At 40.9% G+C, this 25295-nt stretch overlaps 2 protein-coding genes across 2 annotated transcripts in view; one reads left to right on the top strand and one right to left on the bottom strand.

Moving 5' to 3' along the window:
- Positions 1-236: 236 nt before the first annotated feature.
- LOC137258900 (ciliary microtubule inner protein 1-like) lies at positions 237-9865 on the bottom strand. The gene is made up of 3 exons (XM_067796597.1): positions 9686-9865; positions 3406-3487; positions 237-2597 (listed from the first exon to the last, which is right to left on the bottom strand). Exons 1-3 carry the CDS (start codon positions 9763-9765, stop codon positions 2340-2342), a joined length of 420 nt encoding a protein of 139 aa, XP_067652698.1. The 5' UTR covers positions 9766-9865; the 3' UTR covers positions 237-2339.
- An 8108-nt stretch (positions 9866-17973) lies between these two features.
- Positions 17974-25295, top strand: part of LOC137258176 (uncharacterized) — a 186237-nt gene continuing 178915 nt past the window's right edge. The window contains exon 1 of the mRNA XM_067795752.1: positions 17974-18410. The gene's annotated coding sequence lies outside the window, so the exon portion shown is untranslated. The remainder of the gene's footprint in view (positions 18411-25295) is intronic.

Here is a 25295-nt window from a genome sequence, read left to right as displayed (position 1 = left end):
TATTCAAGTCAGACAGCTTTGAAGCAGAGAATAACCTTGGTCTTTGAAAATAATTTATTCACCAGCATCATCTCAATCTAACTGTTTTCGCGCATGGTTGATTATCGGGAGCTTTGAATTTAACTGAGTGTATTGTTAAATCATAATAATGACTGCTGATGCCTTAATATTAATCTCCCTTGATGCAAGCGTGGAACAGAGGCTGATGATCTGGTCATTATGACGTAACAATAGACGCCAGTCAGAGGACTGTTTATTGTTAATGTAAACATGAGGTGTGAAAATGGCTAGAAAATTACAATCTGTGAATGCCGCCACCAAACAAATCACACTGATAATGACCCTCTCTGTATTGCAGTATGCACAAGGTAACCCAGACCCCCTGCAGCGTCCGCCGTCGCGCTGTTCTAAGTGACAATGCAGTCATTCAAATCTGCCGTTTCCACCAATTAGATAAATTATTACCCAAATACATTCGAATAACCACATACAATTTGTTTACTACCATACATTCGAGAATCTGCAAGTGGATCGATGGTTTGAAAGGAAGATTGATTTCAATTCAAAATGAAGACCATTCCGTGTGGGTATTCAATTAATTTAAAATTCTAATTCATTTTAATAAATTACAACTTTCTTTATCAACAAAGCACAACAATAACTTTGGACGTTTTGCATATCAATGCACGTACTGAATTAATAAATAAAAAAATGTATATTGTTTTCGTTTTCTTTACGTTGCAACAATGAATAAGCGAGGAATAAATATTAAGACTCTTAATGGAATCGATTTCACTCTGCCCATGCTCTGGGTGTAATTTGCACTTTAACAAGTCGATTTATATTTCATTAAAAAGAAAACTACTTAATGGGTAACACACGAACTAGAACGCCAGCAAATATGATTCATGTTCAAGCGTTAAATGATATCTAAATTTCAAAGAACATAGCTTGATAGCAGAATTATCGTTTCAATTCAATATCAAAGCTACACTTTTTATATCAAGAGAATTTAGATTGAAGTTTGATAGTTCAATTAAGATCCACAGTGAATGGAATCAATGCAAGTTAAGGTCTTTGAAGATTCGTTTCAGAAATTTCTTTGAGGAGTCGATAAGTTCAGAGGTTATTTCATATGGAACTGTTATCAAAGTCACCGGCAATGTATGTTAGATGTAAACATACTTTGAAACATTATCTATGCAAGGGGTCTGAATCAGCTGAAAACACGTGCCTTTGTTTATTATGATGTCCACCCACGTCAGCCACTTTCAAGAGCCTAGAAGGTTTTAGATCATTTTGGTTGAGTGTTTCAAAATCTGCAAACTTTTCCAAAACATATTCTTGGGACATGCACGTGATCACACATGATAATGCATGATCCATAACATACGCGTACGTACACAAGAATAAACACCTGTTTTTGGTGAAGATTTGCCCCCCAAAATAGCATTTTGAAAAGTGTTTTGTTTGTGACTTGCAAGTCACAGGCATTGTGTATATGTTGTGCCAGAACTAAACTAATAACCAAACAGCTCCAGGTGTATACTTTCTTTTGTGCGTCAATTTATCTATCTGGTTACCATTAACTGACCCCACCTGTCATAACTGACTTTGAAATATATAGCAGTGAACTAGCACAAATGGTGGCTTTGCACGGGTAGAATTAGCCCGACGCCCGACGCCCGACGCCCGACGCCCGACGCCCGACGCCCGACGCCCGACGTCCGACGCAGCGGATAAAAATTGTATTTGTTTCACTGTCATTTCTTTTATGAAAGTTATGGCCCTCCGTCCGACATATCTGTCTTAGAAAGCACTCTGCAATCGTAAAGCACTAATCGATTAAGCTGGTGATTGTAAATGCACCAATAGAAGTAAACCACGGCCAGTCAATGCTTAAAGCACTAATCCCACTACAATCCCCGACTCCATTAAATCATTATCGTTTAAAACATCAAACTTTATGCCTGCACAGATTCCACATCCTAATGCCCACTTATCCAGAACTGCAGATAACTCGAATTTTGTTCGATGGTCCAGAGGTTTTCACTGTATAAAATGCCTCGTTTATAATGCATTAATAAACTACAACAGTGTAGAATGCAGTCGTTAAGGTAACACTTCATGAGAGAAAGAGACGCGACATGTCCATTTTACAGTGAGGGCTTTAAACAATTTACATATATTCATAAGAAAGTCAACCTTCAAAAGCTTTCGGCAAATCGCATGAATTATATATAGCAAAAAAAGGCAACCTTGTCTGATGCCTAACATGAAAATCAATCATACTGTAGTGATAATACAAATTATTTAAAATCTCTAGCCATTTGAAGCACTTAGTCCACCGCCTCCTGAGGCCAATTTAGTTGTTTCACTAGACCACCTTTGGGTTTGGCGTATTTCCCATATTTCTCTAATTTGTGTTCCGTGCGGGTAGATCGCCATCCGATTTGCTGCGAGGTAGTTGACGGAAATGGCCGAGGCGAAGGTTGAACTTTGATGTACTCTTCAATCGGTGTAACAGGCCTGATTTGAATAAGCGTTGGGATTTCCCGTTTCCCCTTTTTCGCTTGGGGGAATTCGTCCTTTACGAGCTGAAATTAGGAAATGATTAGTCCGTTTTAATGGAAATATGTTTTGCATTTGTGTGACCTATATTTATGTTTCAAGATCAAGGTCATTAACCATGCAGATCTAGCACAACTGATTGGAACCAGAATGTGAGTTTTTAGTAAGGTTTTGTGTGGTTGCTTTGGTTAACGCAATATTCGAGCTACATGGCAACAGTCTGTGATCGATACAATCGAGACAATCCAGTGATCAACAGGATGAGCATCGACCGACGCAATCGGGATACGATGACAGGTGTCAGCAGAGAGCCCGACCATCCGATCCCGTTAGTGTCTTTCGGCAAGCATGGGTTGTTGATGACAATTTCTTTTCCGGATCTGCACAGGTGCGTTATAAGCAAGGAAATGGACTGTTTGTACGTTGATTTACAAATGCACCAATCGTTAAAAGAAAGAGAGTTTGGTTTTGATTTCAATGATATTTCAGTTATATCACATCGAGTCAAACAATGCCAGACAAGTCTCAAACGGTAACCACCCTGGTAAAATCCACAAGAAGGGACATGGTGCTGACAAACCTAGAACATAATCTGGGATTCGAACCCACGATATCACGTCTTATGCACAAATGGGGGCTCAGCTCCTCTCAAAGCAAATCGCGGACGTTTAGCCAATCGGACAACGGAGACTTTAACCACTATGGACAGGCCACTTCTAAAAGGCATGAAGCCCTGGCCTTCAACATGCTGAGTTTAAGTGTTGACTCAATGACTATACTTCCGTAAGTGTGAATCATTTCACATTTACATACTTTACGTTAAGTACAACTCACATCTCTGTGCGAGCCGGTGAGAAAATTCCAATTGGACGGCCACATCTTAGCGGCAGACTCTTCCTGAGTGATATGACCCTTCCTGAAAAACAAAACAAAGTTTACACACACACGCATATATATAGTTTTCAGCCACTATGAGATGTGAAGTGAAACGGAACCGGAATGGTGGTTATTTACTGAAAATGAATGGAATAAATTCGAGGGCTTGGTTTTTCGAAACAAACTTAAGTCTGAGTTTTGACTTAAGTTAGGGTTTTTACTTAAACTTGAGAAAACAAAGGCAACTGTATTTCCCAGAATGAACTGAAATTAACATTAAACCGGATATGAAAAATAGTAAGATGAATGGCTTTTGGGGGCGTTTTTGTAAAACCGCGTTTGCGGTATGGTTTTATTTTTGAACAGATTGAAGACAACCAGAAAGACAAACAGAAGAATGAGTTCCAAACCAACCTGGACAGATAAAGAAGTTTTGGGTTTTTTTATTAATTGTTCATCAACTGTAATTCTGTTTTCCGGAGTGATTTGACATACTACTACTTAAACGCATAAGACTGACTCAAAGCAGATCAATCATGCATACCACCATGATACCCACACGAAGGTAAAAGTCGGAGTTTTCTAAGTTGGAAAAACTCTGTCGAGTCCATTTGAGCTTTTATGTCAAGTATGTTAAAACAAGTCGTATCATCGTCAAACTATTGCTAGACGCTGTATAAGATGTAAATATCGTCCTTTCTACCTCCGTCCTCTCTACATGTTCTGACCTAAACAGCGTTCGTCTATGCATTCAACGATCTGCCCATACACAGCAGTATACTATTACATGCTGAGTGAGGTTAGTTTTACGCCGCACTCAGAAATCTATCACATTCTACCAATATGAGTAAACTTATATTGTTAAGCAGACGTCACTGTGCTCTTTAATCTGATTGGTTCAAAAACGTGATGGACTATCGGTTTTCTGCTAAATGACAAAGTCATGCATTTGCATTTGTGCACGTTACATTAATTTCGAGGGAGTGGTCACCTGAAGCCATAACATGTCCAAGTGTTTCATTGAAGAGAAGTTACCATATGACCATTGCTCATGGCGTCACGAACTTGTTACATTACGTCGCCCTAACAACAGTCTACTTTCAGTGAGGTTTCTCCGTACAGTCAACATACCAATGAGTGAGTGAGTTGAGTTTAGTTTTACGCCGCACTCTGTAATATTCCAACTATATGGCGGCGGTCTGTAAATAATCGAGTCTGGACCAGACAATCCAGTGATCAACAACATGAGCATCGATCTACGCAATTGGGAACCGATGACATGTGTCGACCAAGTCAGTGAGCCTGACCACCCGATCTCGATTCTAACCCGGGACCTTCACGGGTCCAACATACCAATGAAAAATTGAGGAATCCTATCCGGAAACAGAGCTATGGATTACATAGCCCTAGAGAATGAACACAGTAAGTCCCTCGCCAAAGGCTCCAAATTAGCAATACATTTGTATTTCTAACTCCAGGCTGCATGGTTGTTAGTCAAGGTTTGTAGATTTTCAAACACTCCCAGAGAATGACCTCAGTCCGATCCTTCTATTTGCCCAAGACACCACAGCTGATGAGTTAGCGATCAATTACCGTTGACTGGTTCCAGATCTCTTTGCGCAACGACAGCTTTGTGACATTTTCTTTGAACCCCAACACATTTAAAGTTAAGTATTGCTAATACATCTTTGAATTTACATTGCTGAATGATCCATAAAAGAGAGTTCGTACGCTTTAGATCCGTTCCTCTATTTCTGTCAAATAGTATATACGCGTCATTTTGTATGATGATTCCGTGTTTGGTGGGTATAAGTTACACAAGATTAATATATCACCCCGTGACCGTTAGATGACGCTTCCATATATCATGATAATTATAATAGTAATATAACATGTTCCACATAACTGTGCGCCGTGAAGATCTGGGCTAGAATTGATCTTCAGTAACCCATGCTTCTAAGAGGCGACTAACGGGATCGGGTGGTCAGGCTCGCTGAATTGGTTGACTCATGTTTCGTATCCCAACTGCGCAGATCGATGATCATATTGTTGATCACTGGATTCTCTGGTCCAGGCTCGATTATTTACAGACTGCTGCCATATAGCTGGAATATTGTTGAATGTGGCGTAAAACTAAAACTAAACTCAAAACCAGGTATTTACACGTAAGCCCTTCACTCACAGCCCGCCATTCACGCAGCTCGCCTAAAAATTGTTTTGTATGTCGGTCTGTTAACAAATAAGACAAATAAGTGATTGATGGACCGAAAGTTCCTGTAGATAATTTGAAATTACAACTACTGTGTTGAAGAGTATCGATACCAATGTTTACAAGTACCCACTAACGTATGAGAAATAGATTTACTTTCAACACATAGGGGGTCTGTTTAAATGTGATCACCCCAGTGATCATATATATATGTTTTTGTTTGTTGTTTAAAGCCACCCTCAGCAGTTTTCTGGCTCTATGTGGGCGGTCTAAAAAATCGCAAATCCAGTGACCGACACCATGAGCATAAATCTACACATATGGGACACGGTGACATATGTCAACCAAGTCAGTGGTCCTGACCACCCCATCTCGTTAGAAGCCTGTTAATACAAGCATGGGTTACAGAAGACCAGTTCTCATCCAGATCTTCTTGGTTCGTATTTATGCCTAGTGTAGATTTTTGTTTTCACCCATATAAATATCACCACACATGCATCGATTATTCATTAACTAGTCATCGCGATATTTCGAGATTCTATTTCAAATGTCAAGAACTAAATAGTTAAGTGTTTTGTGGAGTGATCAGAACAGCACGTCACTGTAAAATGGTTTCAAATTTTAATGCGTGCAGTAACTTTGAAAATGACTCTGCTTTTTGAATGGTGCATTTGTGCACTTACCACGACCACCGATGCGTCTATGTATGCAATCGTGTTGTCGCTCTCTCAGCAAAATCAAAAAGAGGCAAAATTAACCAAAGCCCGACAATGCGATATCGTAACATTTCGGCCATTTCTCGCTTTGTCGCGTTTTGAATAATATTGCGACAATACAACACCGTGACAGAGTGGCTTCTAGGATTCCACTGTTATGAGCGTAAGAAATGGACCTCTGCGTGTGAGCTGAGTGAGTGCAGTTTTACGTCGCTTTTAGCAATCTCACTGTCACATCAGAGGTGCACCTGAAATGGGCTTCGTACAGTGTACCCGTGTGGGGAAATGAACCCCGATCTGGCGTGACGAACACTTTAACCACCAGGCCACCCCCACCCAGGTCTTGTTTTTAAATTTTCATTATTTTTTTTAGAAAACTGATATGTCTATGGTCATCTAGAAAGATAAATTGTATGTATGTTTTCAATGGCTTGTAAGTTTGTATAAGGTAAAGATCGAGGCGTCTGGTACATAACGCGTGGTGACGTAAGAAGCGAATGTGTGTTTGTGCTTGTGCCGTGAGAAAGCTTGTGTGTTTGTGCATTCAGTTTGAACGCGTTAGTAGGGTGAGAAAGAGAACATTTGCCTGCGCTCGACAACAAAATCTGGGTTGTTTCCTCGAAAAGGAATATTAAATATATGTCGAGTCGTTATTTGATTTTGAGTCGCTCGTTTTGTTCATTATTTACATGTTCATTTAATTGGTTGTACGCTCAATTGACACATGTAAGCAATTAAAGCATTCTTGAAACTAGATATGAGCGAGATGGTATACACTGGGCATGTGTTACGCACATATGACGGACAGTACGTACTTCTGCAAGGTCTCTGGTCGTCCATATTCGTTTTGAGTGAGTATGGTTTTACGCCGCTTTTAGCAATATTTCAGCATCATTAAGGAGGAGGGGTGGGGGTGGATTTGAGGGGACAAAAATGAGCTTCACACTTTGGATCCATGTGAGGGAATCGAACACGGGTCTTCACCTTGACGAGCGAACGCTTTAACCACTAAGCTACTCCTGTGCGGAAACAAGTACTTGTAAGATATAGATTATAACTGGCAGGCACTGGTACAGTAATCGGTTTATTTCACTTACTAAAATCAAACCATTTCAAAATTTGGTCCAAAGTCGTAGTGACGCACCAGACACAATACAACTGCATTTGTGACGTCATCCGACTAATACCTCGAGCGACCCTGTACAAACATTTTTATGCTTTATCCGTGGGTTATGAGAGATTATGCTGCTGAGTTTCACTGAAGCTGCCAAGTCGTGATCCATGTCATTCACCGGTCAGGAGCGTTACAAGCCTTATTAAGCCCGATAAGTTGCAAAGCTTATATTTAGATAGTGTTGAGAGCTCGTCAAATTTTCATTTAAAAAATCACGTGTAAATCCGGGTACTTTAACAATGTTACGCCCTTGTCCGTTTTCGGATTGTTCTTCGCAATAATTGTCGTCTTCTTGTTATTTCCTTTGTTAGATGCATTTGCACATGTTAAATTGTAACATTTATATAATGTGGTTTTTAAACCAAACATAACAAATTTATTCCCTTTACCGGCGGAATGATAAACCCACGGATTTCCATAAGGTTTCAAATGTCAGTTTCCTTAAAAAGAATAAATATTTCGCTGTATAGTCATCCTTCATCAGGTGAATGAAAGCCTGGATGCGGAGAGCGTAAAGGGTGAGTGAGTGAGTTTAGTTTTACGCCGCACTCAGCAATATTCCAGCTATATGGCGACAGTCTGTAAATAATCGAGTCTGGACCAGACAATCCAGTGATCAACAACATGAGCATCGATCTGCGCAATTGGGAACCGATGACGTGTGTCAACCAAGTCAGCGAGTCTGACCACCCGATCCGACCACCCGTTAGTCGCCTCTTACAACAAGCATAGTCGCCTTTTGTGGCAAGCATGGGTTGCTGAAGGCCTATTCTACCCCGGGACCTTCACGGGTCTACAGATAAAGGAATTCTGCCCTTTATCTGTATCCCTTCTAAATGCTTTACCAAACCTCAGTTGCTTTCATTAATTTCACCATGTTTGTTTTTTGAGAGCTTAGTCAACCATTGTGCTTTTAAAAGTCTGTCGCCATGTTATAAGTGTGTCTATAGTAATTGAAGCCCACTTTGCTAACATTTTGTCATGAATCAACTGGGCGGTGGGGTAGCCTAGTGGTTAAGGTGTTTGCTCGGCACGCCGAAGACCCAGGTTCGATTCCCTACATGGACACAATGTGTGAAGCACATTTCTGGCGTTCGCCGCAGCAATCCTGCTTGAATATTGCTAACAGCGACGAAAAACAGTACTCACTCATGAACCTGTTTTTGTCAAAGATCTACAACTAAGCCCAACTACGTGGGTGTTCACTTCACGTCGGTACAAATTGAATTGAATGCTTCAAAACTGAAAACAAAACCATTACATTTCTTTTTTAAAAGGACAACACATGATCTCGTCGTAAAGGATGAAACATGAAACTTGTGGCATAATTTTACAAAAGTAATTAAAAACAAACGGATCTGGGTTTGAACAAGCAACGCTAGTGAAAACATGTGAAAATAATGTTTAATTTGTTTTAGACTTGGGGATATTAATGATTCGGCTACAGATTGATCGTGAAACAGAGAAAATATGTTTCGTCGTAAATAATGCAGACATCAGTAACCCATGCTATTTTAAATTCACTATTAGAAATGGTTGACGGATTAACGATTGTGCACTTTGAAACACGAAAAACCAAAATAATACTTCAAACATGTATTCGAGGACGGAGAACTTAACGGAATGAAAGCCCATGTTAACTGATGCTCGCCGCGATCGTATATCCTTTTAACGCACACGTTCCCTCTTTGTAGAACCCAGTAATACAGAATGGCCGATGTTGGTGTTCATCGGAACGTATGCCTCAACTAAACATATAATTCCTCACTGCTGGAGGTAGACACGGATCAGTGAACGCTATAGCTAACTAACAAATCATATCGATTATCTGTTTTTAAACAATGCGTGATTGTATTTACACCAGATGGGGAATTGTTAATACAGCTCCACCAGATAATTATGATTTGTTTAAATTACCATCGTAATATGTCAAGTAATGATTCTTATTGTATTTTTGTGCACTGATATTTGTTTGTTATTGCCAGGGAATAAAATCAATGGTATTAAATATGATATGCCGTATTTCAAAGAATCCGTTTGGAGATCACAGTAATCTCGGTCAGGCTGTGCTTGACACCGAAATTGATCAGTAAAAACAATATGGCGGACAGGCGACCGAGCAGACGATATTTTACTCACCAGATTTGATCTTGGGCAACGTAGTTGCAGTTTGCCAGAGCTTTACCCGCGGGTTTACCCCCAGTTGCTCCCGACGCCATTTTTAACTGTCAAATTCAGGGTATGGCCTATGCGGCACCCTGATCCCTTCCCCCGACCCACAGTCAGTTATGGCGTACTGGCCTGTTTGGTTTGCCACTCGCTGCCATGGCTACATGACGCTCTTATCCACCTGCCGCGATAGGTAAACAGCTGATTGAGCCTATGTGCTGGGTTTGCTTTCCCTAACCTGGAGACCTTACAAGTCTTACGTTGCTTATCTTACTTGGCCGTGTGGTTGTCAGGCACGAGAACACGTCTGGGATAAATGTACATACTTATTTAATTCGGGGTGTCGCATGCTGGAGTGAACTCTAAGCGGAGCGTCCGGGTTAGCTTGGGGCCTAATCTCCGACTTTTATGTTGAACTATGACACATGCTTAAGTGATCGCGCGCTGTACGAATGGTATTTGACAAACGCCCAGAGACAGTAAACGAGGTGCGTGTCAATAATATTGTATTAAAGTGTTATGAAAGGTATTATGGTTCGAGTGATATTTGCCCGATTTGTCAGTTTCCAGCACAAACATGTCCCTATGAGCAATGGTAATGCTGATTGGATTCAAAGTCGAGCACCGTTGTCTCGATATTCACGGGACCAAGAAAAAATATCGAGCTATCCGTACCTTCTACACAGTTTCACTAAATTACTGACTGACTGAAAGAAGAACAAATGAATGGAGTTGAACTGTTTTGGTTTGTTTGGTTTTTTTTACAAACGGCAACTGAATTTAAAAATGAGGTTTGATTTGACTTGATAAATTAAGGCTTGGTGTATACATCGAGAAAGTTTCTTGTTTTAAAGGATGAGCCAAACTGGTGATTAATAATAAGAAATATTTTAAATCTACCCAGACGCAGACCACGTGCTATTGTGCCTGGTTTTGACAAGGAAAGAGTTGGTACCGGGGGTCTGACAAGCAGGCCCAAAACATTGGAATCTAGTTGCATGGGTTTGACCCATGAAGATCCGTGTTATAGTTGGTATTCAGTAATCCATGCTATCAGGGGGATATGAAGATCGGGTAGTCTTGCTCGCCGGCTTTGTAGATACATGTCATCGTATACAGATGTGTGTGCGTGCGTGCGTGCGTGCGTGTGTGTATGTGTGTCCCAGTGGTTAAAGCGTCCACTTGTCACGCCGGAGGCCAGGGTTCGATTCTACTAACAGGTACATTGTGTGAAGCCCATTTCTGGTGTCCGCAGCAGTGGTAATGCCATATTTCGACTGACGTTCGTGGATTTCAGTGATATAGGTATAGAATATGTCTACGTGAATATTGTCTGCGTTGGAAAATAACAGATTCGGGGTGTGACATGTACATACGGACTTTGACCCTGTTCCACTGAACGACCCTAGCGCAGCAATGATCTTAATTCCAGTGCGTTAACGCTGTCTTACGGCATTCGTAGCGCTACGATGCTTTGTTGAACGGGTCCCAGATCTTAAGAGTTTAATTTTCAAACACTAATGACGACCGGTTGAGCTGGAACTAAATTGAGCAAACTAACAACACGGGTTAATCTTTAAGGTCGGCCGATGATGTGAACATTTTTTTACGCGCCTTACCAAACAACCCTAACAAAGTCATGATGTTGCAAGACTCCACTGTGTCGTTTCTAAGGACGAGATATACATGACTGGTTCAAGCCAGACGACACAGAGCATGTAGTGTCTACTTTGGCGTGAGTCAGGGCTGGAGAGAGCATCGCCGGTCCTTGTATCCCCGCCATAACAGAGCAATGCCTCTGCATCAGAGAAGATTCAGACCGTATAGACTCGGTTTCGCCCTTACAGACTGTAGACATGTAACCCAGCCGTGAGTCACTGACTCCGTCACCAGACGACACCCCGCACGTGCTGACATTTATCACAGCGACACCTTACGGCGGTAATTCGCTGACAAAGACTTTCGGGTCTTGTGTCACAACCGATTAAGCAATCAATTTGTCTCGGAAGCAGTGACCGCCGCTGAAACTACTCATATAAACATGACGATATCAATAACCAGACTTCAATAGCTTGTGATTCATGATCTGGTCGCGAGTAGAAAGAACATATAGAGGAGAACTGACAGAGGTAGAAGAACGTACATATGAATGTTTGCCGTGTCAGGGCCATGCTGCGATTAGATGCGATTTCAGGAATTGTTTATGGACACACTTTTCAGTTACGTATCAAAATAGCTCAACGTGATTCAAAAGGAAACGATGTAAGGAGTGTGTATGCAGAGCGTGAGAAGTAGGCGCAGGAAAGAGTTTCAAACCAATGTCTGATTTGTCTTGACCATTCAGTCATGCAGAGAGACAGAGAGAAACACACACGCACGCGCGTATGCACACACACACATACATACATACATGCACGCACGCACGCACGCACGCACATACATACATACATACATACATACATACGTACATACGCACATACATACATAGTTCCTCGATCGTGCATCCCATGTATAATAGTACCCCGATCGTGTATCTCGTGTACAATAGTACCCCGATCGTGCATCTCGTGTACAATAGTACCCCGGTCGTGCATCTCGTGTACCATAGTACCCCGATGCGAACCCCAGCTGGATCATCAGTCGTTCATATATAATCATAGAAAATAAGGCCACATATGAAAGTACAAGTGATCCTTTATTCTTTTCCAAGTTTTTCCTCAAGGTATGCATTGCACTGTGGGTAAAATTCTGGAACTATATATAAGAACATGTGTTCCCTTATTTGTTTCCATGAGTATATATGCAGCCCTAGGAAGCCTCCAGTAGTTGCATTGCAGTCATTTGAAGTAACTAAGTTCAGCGTGAAGATATGACGATACCCATGGCAATGACTGCTTCATTACCTTTGCTGTTTGAGACGCACACCTTGAAGTCCAATGAAACTTCTTAATTAGAGAAAACGGTTAGAGGCTTGTATGCGTGCGTGCGTGCGTGCGTGCGTGCGTGCGTGCGTGCGTGCGTGTGTTAGTGTATACGTGCGCACAGTCACGAGGCCGGAAAGGGGGTACGTCTTTGAAGTGTACCCCAACACTAGCCCTCACTGACGCCCCAAACCTCCAGTGCATACGCATCACACATTCTTAAGACCGATATCCGAACACGTGAAGACCCAGGTAAGAAATGACCTTCGGTAACCCATGCTTGTCGTGAGCATCGACTAACGGGATCGGATGGTAAGGCTCGCTCACTTGGCTGACACCTGTCATCGATTCCCAGTTGCGGAGATCTATGCTTATGCTGTTGATCACTGGATTGTCTGGTCCAGACTCGACCATTTTACAGACCGCCGCCATATACCTGGAATAATGCTGATTGTAGCGTAAAGCTAAAATTACTCACTCACTCACTCTTTCATTTAAGAAAAAATATTTTAGCAGATTAGATTGAAAAAAGCGATCTGTTTCTTTAATGTATGCACCGAACTGACGTTCCAGACATCAGTATTGCACCATGACGTTTTCTCCTGCCTGTTACAGTGCCCCACTTTATCAATGCGATTTCTGTCTCCAATTATTGCCTGTATATACAATATATTTCACAAGGCAAAATACCGATTACATTAGGCAATTAAAACGGTAAAGCTTACCCCAAAAATGTGCAGCTCAAAGTGCAAACTAATTAGTGAGTGCGGTCATTCACCGTACTGGGCAAATTTGAAGAAATTGTCTCAGTGGGTCAGAGAGTTCGAGGTGAGGGGCAGGGTTTCTGGTATAAACGTCTTATAGCGTGTTATCAGCCTGTGTCGCGTGATGTCACCGTGACCTCCAGCGCACTTCTTTAAGTCTGCGTATGGTTAAATGAAAACAGACCGTCTTGGCACTGCAAAAAAAAATTCCATGAAGCGCTTTAATAACTATATTAAGGTCAAGAGACATTATTTTTCTGTCACTGCCTAGAGACATGCACGTTTTTCAGTTCTGTTTTAGAATTTTATTTAGCAATATCATGACAGAAATATCGCCAGAAATGAACTTCGCTTGTGGGGAATCGAAACAGAGCATCCGGCCTCATGAGCGAACACTTTAACTACTGGTCTAAAAAAATGAATGAACCCATGATATTAAAGATTTACATCGAAATATTTAGAAACATCATCTACTCTAAAATCCCTGCATACAAATAATAACGGAATAAACACAGAATAAATCAAGTGTAAAAAGTTAAATTTTTATGACAAGATTGGTTTTTAAATTGAAAATTTTCCGGTAAATTGCTTCCTATTAAAATGTTTAAAAACTGAATCTAAACTGTGAAAATTAGCTGTTGACGTGCGTGTATGTGTGTTTGGTTGAGTTGAGATGTACCGAACCGGAGATAAATGTAATGTTGCTACACTATCCATGTTCAGGGCTAGATATTTATGGTGTACATGTAATTATGAAAGTCATACATATATTTCGTGCGCGATAATGCCGTTATATGAATGTACAGTCGAGTTATATATACAAACAGCTAGTTAGCTACATATGATCCCATTTATATGTCCAGTGAGTGAATATGGTTTAATATCCCAGCAATATCACGGTAGGGGGTACCAGAAATGGATTTTACACATAATCCCCTTGTGGGAAGTCGAACCTGGGATTTTGATGTGAGGAGCGAACGCTTTAACCACGCTCCCCCATCGTTCCCTAGAATATGTTCAGTTATTAGATGCTAAAGAATAACATATAATGGATTTGTAGTAGACCGGGAAGGACATAAACGTCCAGTTAGAGAGGGTTTCCAGTTAAAAGAAGTCGAGTAATATGGAACACACGTGTAATATAGTAAGGGAATGCAGGCCTAGCATGTTAACTGGAATGAAACTGAGAAAAAGCACCTGTACTATTTGTCCAAATGTTGTCGAAAACATGACATCACTGACTCGAGACATCGTACAGTTTAAAAAAACAACAACTTTTATTGACTATGTATTGTCTGGGCGTTATTGAAGAAATATGTCTGGTCAATTGAAAATGGAAACTTAAGGTTAAATCTTCAGATATTGTCTGTTAATTTTAAACCTAACGTCAATAACTCGAGATATTACCCGTTTCATTTATAGCCTCGAGATATATACTGTACTATGTAAGATCTAATATTATTGACGCGGGGCAGTTGAGAATCACAGGCAATTAACTTTGTCACACACAACCATGGTGGTATGTGCCTGTTGTCCTAATGGTTGATATTGTGTTTCGATTAATCCTTTGCATAGTGTTTCGACAACAAAATCAGTAACGATACAAAATGTTACGACGCATTGCAAAGTATGGTGGTTGAATGGTTGGTTGGTTGACACAGCACTCAGCAATATTCCATCTGTATGGACAGTCTAGTGATTAATATCATGAGCATCGGTCTACGCAATGTTGATACGATGACATATGTCAGCCACGTCTGCGAACATAACCGCGTTAGTCGCCTCCTCCGAGATTGTAATGTAATCATTACTTTACCTTTCAGCAATGTAGCGTTCTGGCAATATTCGGCACGTTAATATCACCTAACCATGGTCGGTTCGGGTTCGATTCCCGGTTACAGTACTTGCTGTTACCTTGGCACGCGGCATTAAGGAGACAAACAAGCGCTGGTGAGTGCGGAATCAGTCATGTAATCAATGCTAAACTTCCACATGATATCTCGAGCTGCTGGCACTATTAAAACAATATTAGTTTGGATTGATATGCACGCACGCACGCACGCACGCACGCACGCACGCACGCACGCACGCACGCACGCACGCACGCACGCACGCACACATCCCTGTGCAGTAACCTTGAACGCGAACTGAGAGCCCCATTTTACCATGGCAGCCCTCCACGCCACCAGGCGATGCAAACCTTATTTTCACGCCAACCGTTATCATATCCTTCATCTAACCAATCCTCTGTCACATTTGTTTTCACCGATATTACACTGTTTAAAAACACTAATGTTCACCGTCTTAATTATGTCTGACAGATTGCATTACTCGAGTAAAAAGTACAGCAACAAGTGTTGTTTAATAAACTGTAGATCGCCTTACATCGTGATCGGGTGAGTTATGGCAGCTCAGACTTAATGACCCCAAACTTAATGTTATCCCATGGTCATAAAAATGTGAATTTATGCTGTGTTTAATTTCCGTGACAGCCTGACTGGGAAGGCAGATACGGGTGTAGAGAAGATTACCACCAAACCGTCAGATCTGCTAAAAACACGTGCTCCACGAATAGATTGTATTTAATTAGGGAAAGGATTTTTCGTCACCGAATTCATAGGTAACTGGGTAGTGATGCTTTGTGACTAGGGGGAGGTCTAGGACTCGATAATGTGAGTCGAAAGGGGTGAGGTTTTGTAACTAGAATGGATCAATGTGGTCCGAAAGGGGGGAGGGTTTGTGACTAGGATGGATCAATGTGGTCCGAAAGGTGGGGGAGGGTTTGTAACTAGAATGGATCAATGTGGTCCGAAAGGGGGTGAGGTTTTGTCACTAGAATGGATCATTGTGGTCCGAAAGGGGGGAGATTTTGTGACTAGAATGGATCAATGTAGTCCGAAAGGGGGGAGGCTTTGTGACTAGGGGGAGGTCTAGGACTCGATAATGTGAGTCGAAAGGGGTGAGGTTTTATGACTAGGATTTGATCGATGCGGTCCGAAAGGGGTGAGGTTTTGTAACTAGAATGGATCAATGTGGTCCGAAAGGGGGGAGGGTTTGTGACTAGGATGGATCAATGTGGTCCGAAAGGTGGGGGAGGGTTTGTAACTAGAATGGATCAATGTGGTCCGAAAGGGGGTGAGGTTTTGTCACTAGAATGGATCATTGTGGTCCGAAAGGGGGGAGATTTTGTGACTAGAATGGATCAATGTAGTCCGAAAGGGGGGAGGCTTTGTGACTAGAATGGATCAATGTAGTCCGAAAGGTTTGAGGTTTTGTCACTAGAATGGTGTTTTCAGTTCAATTTTCTTTGTGTATTTTCATTCAAGATGTCCTTAGGAAATATTTACGGTATCTACAAGTTCTTAATAAATGTAAAAGCGGCTTACCATGGGAACCTGCAGATATGGTTTATCGGTATAGGGATTTTTCACAAGTCATTTGAGCTTATACTACATAAACTATCACTAAGACTTAAACGTTTGTTTCGGCTTTACGACGACATGTTCCGTTTCCCATGAAATAGTTTTCTTTCAAAGAAATTATTATAGTTATGAGTGCGTGTTTGTTTGTGCACAGACTGAGTAAGGGAGTGAGTGAGTTGAGTTTTACAGCGCACTCAGCAATATTGCACCTGTATGGCGGCGGTCTGTAAATAATCGAGTCTGGATCAGACAATTCAGTGATCAACAACATGATCATCGATCTGCGTAATTGGGAACCGATGACATGTGTCAGCGAGCCTGACCACCCAATCCCGTTAGTCGCCTTTTATGACAAGCATGGGTTGCTGAAGGCCCCTTCTATCCCCGGACCTTCACGGGTTATTTGTGTATTGATAGTTTCACGATATAAAACAGTCTTCAGCATGAATTCATTATAGTAAAAACCTAAACATATCTGTCTGTGTTGAAGTGATAGACCACATGTTACTGGGTTTGTGAACATTCAACAGATACTATGAAGTATACTGTAACATGACCCACACGTTAGACAGGCTGATTCATCATGTAAAACACCGATTGAAACAGAACTGAAGTGATGACCATTACCCGTCGAATTGAAAATAGCCATTCATTGGTGTAGGGCTCGACACCTTTTAGAACCTTTCACAGATCGGTTTTGGAACTTTTAGAAATTTTAGAAAGAAAATGAACAGAGACATTAGGCAGCAGGTTGTATATGCAGAATAATTGAGAATAATCAAACGCTTAGGATCAGTGAATTTATATGATCATTAAAATATATGTATATAGTGAATTCTATTCAGTAGTTATTGACAACAATATCATACAATGATATTTTCTTTAAGTAACACGTGTTATTTAGCTAATGAGGCAATACAATGTGCTCTACCCCAGCTGATCGCTGTATACATATCTATATATTTCACACAGTAATGCCCGCCTACCTTTTCAGATTGTGTGCATATTCATGTTCCGCCCTTTACCAATATGCATAATGTTAATATATGGATCGAGATCCCGTTATTACCTCATTCCCACTTATCAAGCCTTGTGCTTGTCTAAATGCTATTTCGGCCTTCACCTTGCTGTGCCCGGGTCAACGTGACCCTGTGTCAAACCGGCGCAGCCTACGAGTGGGCGGAGACACAATCTGCCAAGCCAAACAAGAAAATATGAAGAAACATGCATATCGGGCGGCGCTCTAATTTGAAGAATCGCCGCGGAAACGTTTTCTTTCTAAATCGGTGTATGTAACTTGAAAAACAGCTTTTATCCCCCGTTCGGAGGGTATGTGTGGCGGGGTTAGTGCAACGCTATTGGCCAGTGTGGTCGGCTTGAAGTAAAGCGAAGTCAGAGTCACGTGTTGCGTTGTGTCTATTTCATCCTGATATGCGATAGTAAATCATGCTAATGTCGGAGTTCACGTCACTCACAAGTGACGGCAAACCGTGTTTGCCTCGTCACCTGTTATTGAAGACAATGCGTAATTAATGCGGCAGTGTGTGTTGATTGTTACAACGCGAATCCTAGCAAGAATTACACACCGGTAAGTGAGTGTTTGTTTTCTCGGATTGTTTACAAGTGCATATCTTAACCCGGTACAGTTGTACAGTGCTGGTATATCTGAGTTGGTATAAGTTTGACATGATGCATGCTTGCATGGCAGTGGGTATATACCATAATGCAGTGCCATGACATTCAGTGTGTACACTTGTACGACAAGATATATGCTTCATACGAAAATGCATCCCCACTAGAGTGGAACTGACTTCAAGAGAGTTGGAATATTCAAGACGGTCAGTATCCAGACTTCAGTCCTGGTGGTGCCAGGATTAGTCGCCTAGTGAGTTTCTAACATTTTCGTACTTTCAGTCTTATAGAGAGTTTAACTAACGATTATAATTATTCACTGTGTGTGTATAAATAATTAGATCAAACAGTATTCATGTAATGGAGTGTAGCGTCGTAAATAACGCCAGCTAAACACAACCCCCCTCTCCCTCCCCCATCTCTCTCTCTCTCTCACACACACGCGCGCGCGCACACACACACCTCGCACCTCCTGCTCGTCCCCGAGAGAAAGAGAGAAAAGAGAGAGAGAGAGAGAGAGACGGACAGACAGACCTGCTGGCAGGCAGGCAGGCAAGCAGGCAAGCAGCCAGCCAGACAGACAGACAGACAGACAGACAACAGGTCGTGTGTACATAAAATGTAATGACAGGCATGAATGTCTGGACTTATTGCAGGCGCCTTTGAAGAAATCACTTGTCTATACACGTTTGAGTATATGCTAAGATTCCATTCTTTATCACATTGCCAATTTGTCACTAATTTGTGTCTGGAACACGCGTATTGTATTTCGTTTCGCTTACATAAATTTTGTATGCACTTGCACTTGATAGCTTGAAATTGTTGCAGCAATCACAATATGAACATTGGAAGATTCCCAATATACAGCAAGAGAATTCACCCTGGCGTCACGCCGTAATATACAGTCAACCCATGACAGCTGGGACATGTTCCCTATAGATAGTGTATTGCTATTATGGAGCGCCATCACGACGTGCAAACAACTAATGTCAAGTCTATAATGCTTCCCTGTCCCTTAAAATGGAGTTTTTAAACAATAAACAACAGATGCGACTTTGTCACAGTTTCGCCTAACCTGTATACGTACACTTCTATCTCCGGTTAGACAAGCATCGGAAACTGCTCAAATAATTTGAATACAGAGAAAAAAATATCAATATCACGTTAAAAGTGGTAAATCCCTGGGTAATTGTGTTTAAAATGATTTTTTTTAAATTCTCCATGTGATGTTTTTAACAACTTTGTTAAAGCATGCAACGAAAGAAAACTCATATCACTTGTATTTGTATTCGACATGTGTGTAAAATATTTCTAAAAGTAAATAATTTCTATGTTGCATATGTTCGGTGGACATATACAACTCAAGTACAAGGCAAATACTGTATACAAGGGGTAGTTGGCATGCTTTCAGAAAAAATATGAAAGTACCGCATGAAGCTTGTGTTTTTGGTATCGTTGAAGTGTAAAAGGGTCCATAGTTTAAAGTAGGCAATAGAGGTACATGTTCCAAGTTCTACTTTTTACGGGAAACTGACACATTGAAGAGATCTACATTTTAATGAACTGACATGCATGTGTCCCTACGTCAAGTCTGTAATTTTGTCATCCATATGTCTTTTACAGACATTCTAAACTGTCTAAACATTCACTTTGTTTGGCACAACAAAAATCTGAGCATTCCATCTGTATCTCTCACTACATGCTCCCGCAAACCTTCATCTGACTGCCCTGAGATCTGAACATTCCATCTGTATGTGTCACCCAAAACGTTAACACTGATATGTCTAATCTGACATATGAAAATCCACCCGCCGACATCTCAGCATTCCGTCTGTCTAAACCAACATTTGAACATTCCATACATCTAAATCGACATCTGAACATTTCATCTGTCTAAACCGACATCTGAACATTCCATCTGTCTAAAAAGCCATCTGAATATTCCATCCATCTAAATCGACATCTAAACATTCCATCCATCTAAACCGACATCTGAACATTCCATCATCTAAATCGACATCTGAACATTTCATCTGTCTAAACCGACATCTGAACATTCCATCCATCTAAAAAGACATCTGAATATTCCATCCATCTAAATCAACATCTGAATATTCCATCCATCTAAACTAACATCTGAACATTCCATTAGTCTAAACCGACATCTGAAGATCATTTGTGAACATTACTCGACACCTAAACATTCCACTATATTTCTAAACGAACGCATAAATTTCCATCCGCCAAATTTCAAGACGATACCAATAGCATGTGCGCCTCAGCACCTATCCTAGCATTCCAGTATCTTTCTGAACGGACACCTGAGCTACATACTCTCCCAGACAGACATCTGAACCCAGTGTTTTACTAGTACGTTTAACACATACATTTAAATGTTCCAGTTTTTCACTTTACATCGGAGTCCTGTGCCAAAGATTGAAAATATGATATCTGCATCATAATAACCAGAGTATTTGAAATAGAGATTTACACAAGTTTCCTTGAGATTATTATTAATCCTCATGTAAAATGGTGCGGTGGGGTGACCTCGTGGTGAAAGCGTTGGCGCTGAGTATGCTTTTACGTCGCTTTTAGCAATATTGCAGCAGTATCACGGCGGGGGAAACCTGAAATGGGCTTCACATATTGTGCCCATGTGGGGAATCGAACCTGGGTCTTCGGCGTGACGAGCAAACGCTTGAACCACTAAGCTACACAACCACCATTTATGAAAGAGAAGGCTGAGTACGACACACGCTTTACGGTTATTGCTCTAGCGAACAAGAATAAGGAAATTTGAAATTAAAATTAATTTAGGAAAAATATTCGAGTGGTGAAGGAATATATATATATATATGTCTTAAGACACACCTCCATATATATATATATATATATATATATATATATATATATATATATATATATATGGAGGTGTGTCTTAAGACATATGCACACAGATTCATACATGCACGTCTGTATATGTATTAATAACCACAGTATTCCCCATACAAGTAAAGTAATGGTCACAGGGCTACTGTCTTCTCCCAAACGCCATGCTATTTTCTCCATATCATTATATTTTCTCGTGCATTCCATAATTTATGTATTTAATATTTCAATAATTAATTGAAAATGCGTTCGTGTTGGCGCAGACTTCTAAAAGGTCGGTTGCACATAGGATCAAAACAGAAAAGTCTGTATAATTAAATCACGTTAGTTTAAAAGCACTTGCGTTTCTGTACCCAAACAGCAAATGGTATCTTTCTACTGATGCTCGTATTAATTTAATTAAATTGTTAGTTACGCGCTATTATCCAACATAACGAAAATGTTTGAGTTATGACTCATGTCTAAAAATATTGGTTGAAATAGTGTTCCAGTGAATACATTATGAATAACTTGAAATTCGTTGTGGTTGGGTGGTTGATCAATACCTTGTGTTCAGGTAAGGATGATTGTCAGGTAGTAAAGACATGAGTCGTGCGAAACCCCAGTAACTCGAAGTCGGTTAAGTCGATATATTGTGAAAAACGAAGTCGTGTTGTGATCCCAGCAGAATGCCTTTCGTAGTCTATTTCCATTTTCTCGAGCTACGGATATATCGATATTTTCCAAGGTCTCGAGATTCCGGTAGTCACAGTGGTTAAAGTGGTACTCTGCATGTTTCGAACGATAGATATGTAATGTTCGATATTTCTTTTGATTCGACAAATATGTGTATGCTTATAGTGGTGCATTGTTGCACCACGTGGTAACAGTTCACTGTCTGATATCCTTCTTTAGGAATCAGGCTAGCTATTCTCGAAACGTTCGTAGCCCTACGAACTTCTTAAGTCCATTCGTAACGCATTGACTACGACCAAAGTTAAGAATTCTTAGGGCTACGAACGTTTCGAGAATAAGGGCCCAGGTTTCGTGTGCCCGCAGTATTCGAGTTTAAGAGACCTTTTTTGTATATTTACGGTCGACTATTTTATCCTCATTGTACCGAATAGGATTATTCATTTCGGTAAAAGAAGAATTTTCTCCAGAAAATAATTTAAGTCGCAGAATTTTTTAGAGAGATTATAGAGCATGACGACAGAGATATATGGTTGTGTGAGTGAGTGAGTTGAGTGAGTGAGTGTAGTTTGACGCCCCTGTTAGCTTTATTTCAACAATATCGGGGGACACGAGACATATGCTTGATATGGTTGAGAGAGTTTATGAGAGCGAGAAGGAAAAGAGAGAATAGGAGGGATTGGAATGAACAAAACGGGGGAGACAGGGGGTGAGGTAGGGTGTGGGGGTGGGGGATGGGTGGAGAAGGTGGGGGAGCACATCCACTGATGGCTATAAAAGAGGCGCATCAGAGTTTTGGAGATAACGGAATCTAAACGTGCAGTGTGTAACCCTGTCCATTTCACAACACTTTTGTACTTTATAAATGTTGAGCATGAAGAGACGAGAATTGTTCTCATTTTCTTTGAGAACCGTTGTTCTCAGAAAACTTTGAAAAGGTCGTGTGGTTGAATCAGATAAGTCGTAATGCATCACGCTAGAGGTTAAATAAAGAAGGAATGGGACATGTAGAAAACGTCTGTAAGGATGAATATGCACAATCTTATACATAAATTGTACGTTGAATTTTTCAAATGTTTAATGGTTTATAAACACGCCGCGATAAGTGGCTAGTAATTGTTAATCTCTCTGTTGTTGAAATATTCAGAAAATGTGTTAAAAGGTTTCAAACTGCCATCGTTAATGCATGTTTTGTTACTTATAATGTCGAATTTGATAGCTAGGAAATACGATGAAGCGACTTCACTGTGTTTATCTTTAACGTTTATTGTTTATGCAGACAGTGATAGTCTCGCGCTCGTGTTGTCTGCAGACGGCGAGCTGTTTTCTCTGTTTCTCATATTCTTATAATTTTGGCGGTGGGGTAACCTTCACGACGAAGATCCGGGTTCGATTCCCCACATGGGTACAATGTGTGAAGCCCATTTCTGCTGTCTCCCGCCGTGATATTGCTGAAATATTGCTAAAACTACACACACTCACTAATAATTTTTTAATGATTTTACAGCAATAAGGAACCAGCACACATGGACAAGTGACAAAAACTGTTAGTTTTCAACTAGAAAATTTAAATTGTATTCAACGGACGGAAAATATACTGAGGTATAAAATATCTAACCAGTGAATATCAAACAACCCATGATTGTCCTCAATGGTGACTAACAAGTTTGGGTGGTCTGGGTGGCTTGGTGAACAGATGTCATTGTATCCCAATACCCGCCTAGTGGTATAGCGTTCGCTCGTCAGGTAGAAGACCAGAGTTTGATTCCCTCCATGGGTCCAAGGTGTGAAGCCTATTCAAAGCTTGATCTTGCTGCAATATTTCCAAAAAGCGGCGTAAAAACAATCTCATTCTCTCACTCGAACATTAGGTTGTCTGTTTCAGACCTGCTTAAGACTGTAGATGACATTATTACATGACATCGTAAACCTCTGGGACTGCGTCTGTTTTTCTGGTGATACTTAGACAATTTATGTAGTGTTTACTCTCCCAATTACTGCGAAAACTCATTTCCTTATAGATGAGGGGATCATATTTCCAGTATATCAACACAATCGGCACCTGTTCGCCAACCGGCGTTTGTCCAATTCCATGTTCGTATCTCACTTGTCTCGTGTTCGTTGATATAAGTCTACTCTCGCAGCGTGTACAGCCGAGCTAATGGAGGACCATGTGGTTTATTTGACTGAGTCCAACTAGCATCCATAACATATTTTCCGTGTGGCAATTGCGAGTCTAAATCTGGTTTTGCTGAAAGACATGTTTATCGTCAACTAATTAATCCCGATAACGCGGTTACTATCAGAAGATTTGTGTTACGTTAATGCAGTGTATTGATAACAGATGTTGCTCTGTTTCATTAAAACAGATCACGTGTGGGCATGGTCAAGGCCGTTAAATCTTGGCTAGGGCAACCCCGCCCATGTGTTCACTGGTCACTCATCGGATGATATGCTGGGTGCTGAAACCCTCTCAGGGAGCATCTGAGTGAATGTTGGTCGATGCCGCAATTAGCAATGTCGCGTTTATACCACCAGAAGTCTGGTGTGAGAAAACAGTTACTGATAACAAATACCTCTGTTACTGGGACTACCACCACAGCACCTGTATGTTGGAGCCAGCTTGTATACTAGTTGATGATATACCAATATTACGACTACCGTATGTGACCCAGTGTTACGACTGCCGTATGTCTGATCCTGCCTTTACGACACTCGGATGCAATCCCAATATTAATACTACCGCATGCGATCCAGCACTGGGGCTGCCGTATGTCTGATCTCGGCTTTACGACAATCGGATGTAATGCTACTGTTATGATTAACGTGTGATGTCCCATAACTGCGACAATTATATGCAACCCCAGCATTACGACTACCGTATGTGATCCTACACTACGTATGCCTGATGGCCGCTTTACGACAATAAAATGTAATGCCACCTGTAACGACTACCGCGTGTCGTCCCATGACAACGACGAGGCCGTAGCATTACATGTGTAGCCTACCACAAGAGTACAGAACACACAGTTGTTCAATAACAGGGATAGACAGTCAGAACTACTTTTATGAGGGACTGTACTTACATTGCATGACATGAGTTAGTGAGTGAGTGAGCACATGTTTAATCATCTATAGCATTATAGTCCAACAGTAACAACCGTACTGGGCGACCATATTGTAATATTATATAGTCTCCTAGATTCACACATTCAATAAACCAAAGTTTAATTTGGCAGCTGGTGTCTCAGATGAACATCTTGTGTCAATGTTATCAAAC

Source organism: Haliotis asinina, chromosome 12 (assembly GCF_037392515.1).
Source record: "Haliotis asinina isolate JCU_RB_2024 chromosome 12, JCU_Hal_asi_v2, whole genome shotgun sequence".
Lineage (NCBI taxonomy): Eukaryota > Metazoa > Mollusca > Gastropoda > Lepetellida > Haliotidae > Haliotis > Haliotis asinina.
Note: the sequence above shows the minus strand (reverse complement) of the source record. Positions and strands in the feature narration are given on the sequence as shown.

Excerpts from the sequence above, each read along its gene's own strand:
- LOC137258900 (XM_067796597.1), bottom strand. The coding sequence starts at position 9,765 with ATGGCGTCGGGAGCAACTGGGGGTAAACCCGCGGGTAAAGCTCTGGCA. Across the intron at positions 3,488-9,685 it reads GTTGCCCAAGATCAAATCTG|GAAGGGTCATATCACTCAGG; the intron begins GTGAGTAAAATA and ends TTTGTTTTTCAG. Across the intron at positions 2,598-3,405 it reads TCACCGGCTCGCACAGAGAT|CTCGTAAAGGACGAATTCCC; the intron begins GTGAGTTGTACT and ends TCCTAATTTCAG.